General features: G+C 40.2%; 2 protein-coding genes across 2 annotated transcripts in view; one reads left to right on the forward strand and one right to left on the reverse strand.

Annotated features, from left to right (window-relative positions):
• Positions 1–765: 765 nt before the first annotated feature.
• On the reverse strand, positions 766–4610 carry SPRTN (SprT-like N-terminal domain). Its single transcript, XM_017745374.1, has 4 exons — positions 4475–4610; positions 3571–3699; positions 2549–2816; positions 766–2245 (listed from the first exon to the last, which is right to left on the reverse strand). Exons 2-4 carry the CDS (start codon positions 3682–3684, stop codon positions 1524–1526), a joined length of 1104 nt encoding a protein of 367 aa, XP_017600863.1. The 5' UTR covers positions 3685–3699; positions 4475–4610; the 3' UTR covers positions 766–1523.
• Positions 4611–5454: 844 nt separating this feature from the next.
• The window catches only part of EXOC8 (exocyst complex component 8), a 7614-nt gene continuing 7298 nt past the window's right edge, over positions 5455–5770 (forward strand). Inside the window, exon 1 of the mRNA XM_008643376.2 lies at positions 5455–5720. Coding sequence (XP_008641598.1) covers positions 5455–5720 — 266 coding nt within the window. The remainder of the gene's footprint in view (positions 5721–5770) is intronic.

The following is a 5770-nucleotide window of genomic DNA, read 5'->3' on the forward strand; positions in this document are numbered from 1 at the left end:
AGAGATCCTGGTATTAGAATACTTCCTTGTAAAAACACATATGACAGAGGTGCTCTTTTTCCATAGCTAATCCAGAATTGCTCAATTGTTTGGACAAAGATCTATTTTAGGACATGTGTATGTGAGGGACAGACTTGCCTACAGCTTAAGTTCCCTGTCCCTCCACAGGCTACACCAAATTCCTCATTTGTTTTCTGTTTGGCCTTCAGATGAACAGTTTAGAAGTAAAAGAAGACATTAGGAAAAAAATCCCCACATTTAACAATACCCACAGTCCTTCTCCTTTACTCCCATCTGTCACAGTAGGAAAGACAAATGAGGAAACTGCAGAGAACAATTGTAAAGGAAATACCTCTCACAAGTGCTTCATGATGTGAGAGATCCTTTGTGGCGCAATTCTCATCCTCATCTTAAAAACATAAGATAATACAAATATTTCTTGGTAGTCCTGCCCTTGAAAATGTCAAGTATCACTGGAAACACTGATAGATGTTGCAGCTTTAAGAAGGAAGTATGGAAAATTAACATGGGAAAGCAAGTTTTACTATCAGTATTTGTAAAATTTTTCACAGAAGTGCAACAATAATGAAACTGTTTTAAAAACAGGATGGTGAAAGCAGAAGTTGATGCAATCTGTATTCACCAGCACCCGTTTTACAGGGAAATTTAAGAAGGAAAAGTGTTAATACAGAAAGGCTCTAATAAACAAGACTGTTATTAAATATACAGGTAAAACCACTGGTAAGTAACACAGAATGGCCAGGCTTAGTGGAAATTTAAACTTCAGTAACAATTTATTTAAAGTATGCAAGAACAAAGTAATTTACATTAATCTTCTGTAGTGTCAATATTTTAAAACATATGAAGCATTTAAAAGGAGTTAAGAGAGCAGCAGTAATACAGTACACATGTACGAACCAGGCTGATACAGCCATTTGAAACTACGCTAACAAGACATAAAACGATTTTGTTTAAAAACTATTTATATAAAACAATTTTTGTATTTAAGCAAACATATTTACAATCAGTTTTACTGATTGTAAGGAATCAAACCGTTTAATGTTTAACCCGTTAAATACCTTAGCGCAGCAGGAGAACATTTCAGGAAGCTCATATAGAAAACACATGTGCCTGGCACTCAAAACTTTTCATGGCACAGTGGCTTTAGTACTCAACTGACTGGCCTGCTAACCACCAAGCTGGCTGGCTTCCAGAAGTAAATTGAAGACTGTCAGGTAATGTCACTTTAATCCTAATTTGTCCTGTATAGCACTGGAAGTTTAAATGGGAAATCATGAAAGCTTTTATGACATGTCCAGGAGCAGTCTTTACCAGTATTTCTAGCAGCATTCCACACAATTTTTACTTACTAGTGTGGGGATATGGAGGTCAGCTACATTTTAAATTCCATTTCAGAACAAGCACACAGGAGTGTAACCACAGCTAAGCAAACCCTGAGAAAATTACCTTTCAAGCAACGTTTCCAACCCGGATTCATCTTTTTGAGACAGCTTTCTGCTGTTTTATGCAAGACAAGAATCAAGATGTTCATTTATTTTAGATTCCAAAACTTCAGTCTCGCAGACAGGACAACTGACTTTTCTATCCTGCCTCACAGGATTGCTAGGACTTGCAGAGGACTGTGTAAATTCAGCTCTGTTTTTTGTAGTTGTAGTGACATCAGTACCCCCCTTTTTGATGAAATACTTTTCAAAGGCAGTTTTGTCTTCCTTTTTTGGCCATCGCTGCAGGGTACTAACACATTCTAAGCTTTTTTTCTCAGATGCATCCTGAACTGTTGGGGTCTGCTCCAAACAAATTTGTTTTGGTGACCAGTTAGAAGATGGCATAGCCCTCTTGTCAACTGGTGAGCCTTGGCCTGATGTTCCTTCAGTAACACAAGCCATCCTAGCAGGCAATCCACAGTTGTTCTCGTCATCTTCTGTACAGGCAGCAGAGGGTTTTGGAAATTCACGCTTTACAGCTAAGTTGGTCTTTTCACTGGCACCATTGGTACGAAGCGGAAAGATGCCACTACGGGGTAATTTTTCCCATTTTATCTCATTTTTAGGGATTGGTATTGTCCTCACTGCTGAATGATGCAGTGAGCCGTGTGCTTCACTGTTTCCAATGGAGCTGCTGGTATTTGTGTTTTTTTCTGAAAGGACACCGTCTCCTCCTCCAAGCCGATATCCCGTTCCACTAAAAGGCATCAGGTCTTGCATACCATGCATTTGTGTCTTGCCTGCAAAATCAGATTAAAAAATAAGTTAATGACGTTTTCATTAAAAAACCATGGCTCAGTATTTGAGGTGCTTCACACAAAAAAATCTGCTGTTTGAAAATAGTGCATAAAACAGAACTTTTTGTAGACAATTCAGTTGAGGGATTTGTGCCTAGAAGTGCACAAACAAACAGGCCCTGTTCTTTGGCTGTGTAACAGTAACATGTAAACCAAGCTTACGTAGTGTTCCGTCCATATTTGTTCAAGAAAACATTTGGACAAAAATCAGTCTGGCAAAGAAAAAAAAAAAAAAACATAAAATACCTTTGTTAGTTGATTTGAAGTGTGGAAGTTTTGTTGTCTGAGTTTTCTGCTTGGACTTCTCTGAGAATTTCTCTGGCTCCTTCACTTTGGTGAACGTGCCCCCACATGTCCTTTGATGTTCATCCCACCAGAAGTCATGTGGATTGGGTGCTCTGTTCATTGAGCGCTTCACATACCCAAAGTAAGGCGCTCTGTTCTGGCAGGGGCCATTGCATCGCCACCAGTGCTGGCGGTACACATCAATCTCATCATAAAAATCGTGATAGATCTAATTTAAAAAAAAAAAACCACAAAAAACAAACAGTCATTCAGGAAGTTACAAATTTGATATCACTAGCTCTATAGTATTTTTTTTAAAAAATCTATTTCCATTCAATTCTTTCCACTACTGCTGTGATTTTTATATTAGCAGTTAAAAGAGCTGGACCTGAATAAAATTTGGTCAACATTTAGCTACCATTAAAACAAAGCTTTAAAAAGATAGGATACATAGGACTATGTCCTCGTTATTTTGTTTAAACTGCAATAAAATAACTTTGGAAATCTATCTACAATTTCACCTAGAAGATGAACTGTTTAGAATGCATTGCAAACAATACCAGTATTGTATTCTCCTTTCAGCTGTTACCTTAACTGATCTTATTAGACACATTATTTTTAAATATTGACATAAGTATCATTACCCTCTATTGACATAAATCTTGACTGCTCTTCACATGGAGCTCTTCTGTCCCTGCTACCATTAAGCTGTTTCTAGTTTACCACAAAAGCTTAAAGAAAAGTTCTTACAGAGAATATAGCTGAAAATTATATGACTAACAACTCACCACGTCTTCCTCAACCTGTTCTCACCACAGTCCCCAACAAAGTAACTATGGAACTGGCACACACTTGGATGCAAATTTGTGTTGGTACCAACTGTGGAGTGTCTAACAAGAAGATCACTCATACCACACTGGGCAACTAAAGCACCAGATCAGGAAGAAAGCTCTGTTAAATCAGGAGACGAGGATTATTCTTACTGTGACATTGGCTCCAGTCAAGAGATTAATGCGACGCATGTGCTTGCAGAACTCCGGTCCATGAGACTCACGATCTTTGTAGTTATGAGTAACAAAGAGCAGGGCATGGATCATTTCGTGCAACAGTGTCTGAAATGATGCAACCACTAGATATTTACTGAAAAGCATTGCGTTTTCAATTTCACAATTAAGCTGCAGCTATTTTAGTCCTCTACATTGATTATGGTACTGATCTTATCTTTGATTATTCGTATATTCAGTGAATAAAAACATAATGCTTAGATCTATCAAACCAAATTAGCACTATTCCCACACCACCAAAACATGCTGGAGAATATCACTTCAATAAGCAGCATTCCAAAAAGGAGAAATAATCTTCAAACTTAAGTCACATCTTTAAAGAGCTCATCCCCTACACTCAAAAAAAGAGCCACTTTTGAACAAGTTGAAACTCTACAGCATTTCTGTCCTTAGGCAAACCTGAATGTTCAGCCAGCTGATAGCAGCAGCTCTGGCAGAGGCCCAGGAAGCAACACAAAGTCATGTTAAGTTATATCCTACATCCTTATTTTCTGTCGTTGGCCCTTTCAAAACTACAGTCCATATTCGAATATTAAAGGATAATTTAGGAGTTAAAAACTTGGGCTGGTTTTTTTCTCTTTATAAAGTCAATAAAACAAACAAGTGACTTTAGCCTCCTACTTTGAGTTGCCCACTTAGAAACATAAAACTAAAGATTACCATGATACTGCAACACAAGCCACACTAGCATAACAGTATTTTATGATCCATAAGTTACTGCACATAAGAATCCCACTACAAAATCCAGAATGTTTGTATGGAGCAGCGGAGGGGGCAGGCACAATGCACTTTACGTGTAGATTCATAAGCCATGTTCAAATACCTCCACAAGATCCTTCCTTGGCCTTAACTTTAGAAGCGGCTCACTGAGACGAATGGAACACAACCCACTTCTTTCATGATATGAACAGATACCAGCAGAGCTGAAAGAAAAAGCAGAAAGAAAATGTGAAAATCTGTTCTTTCTGTAGCACATGAAGAAAATGGAGAATTTAGGCTAAAATACCACCCCCTGTAAACACATGCTAGGTCACTCAGAACAAGGAAAAAAAAATCACTTTGAGTAGTTACTTGAAAAACTCAGCACCATTAAGCTGAGAAGAAAAAAATCCACAAGTTCCTTAGAGTAGAAAAGCCTGTTTTGAAGGCAGAAGAATGTTTCCTTTAGAACTCGTGATGGAGTGAAATAACACTATACGGATGCTGGCGAGTCACGGCAGCAAACACTGACTTAATTGCTGATTGCTTCAATTTCACTTCCCACCCTCCCTCAACTTTAGACTCATACCAAACCTTCATATACCTTCACTTCTGTGTGCTAATCCAGCAAACACCACTATTTTTGTGTGTTACTGAGTTAGTCCTCTACCAGTGCAATATTCAACTATTTCCAAATGTCTAAAGAATACTGCAACAGCAGAGGATAAGAGGGGGGCAGGACTCCAGCCGCCAGCAACTGCATCTGCTGCGGAACTGCAGACTGCACTTCTAAGATTCCTGGTTTTGTTTAACCTCAGATTTCTTCTATATTCCCCTTCCTAGTCTGTTCTAGGTTTTTGTAATATACTATTATTGGTTCTTAATTGCCTTTCGGCCGTGCGGTAGAACTATCATGAAGACTGAGTACGTGTACAACTATCATGAACACGAGTACGTGAGGTTTCCACACGCACCGTCTAAGACCAAGTAATTTCCTCCATCTTAACATCCCTCCGGGGAAAGCCATAGGTGGCTGCCAGGGACGACAGATGCAAAGCAAAGGAGACAAGGACAGCGACCACCTCATGTCCCGCCCTACGGGATATGCCAGAGATGCGGGACATTCAAGCGGCCGGGAAGAGAAGCCTTGGCACCAGCACGGCGCTAGCGGGGCACAGCGAGGAGCAGCACAGAGTGACAAGTGCGGAGGGACGACAGATGCAAAGCAAAGGAGACAAGGACAGCGACCACCTCATGTCCCGCCCTACGGGATATGCCAGAGATGCGGGACATTCAAGCGGCCGGGAAGAGAAGCCTTGGCACCAGCACGGCGCTAGCGGGGCACAGCGAGGAGCAGCACAGAGTGACAAGTGCGGCAGCTCTTCCCCGCCTCCCCCGCACTCGCCGCCCCACCCCAAAG

Source organism: Corvus brachyrhynchos, unplaced genomic scaffold, assembly GCF_000691975.1.
Source record: "Corvus brachyrhynchos isolate BGI_N302 unplaced genomic scaffold, ASM69197v1 scaffold70, whole genome shotgun sequence".
Classification (NCBI taxonomy): Eukaryota; Metazoa; Chordata; class Aves; order Passeriformes; family Corvidae; genus Corvus; species Corvus brachyrhynchos.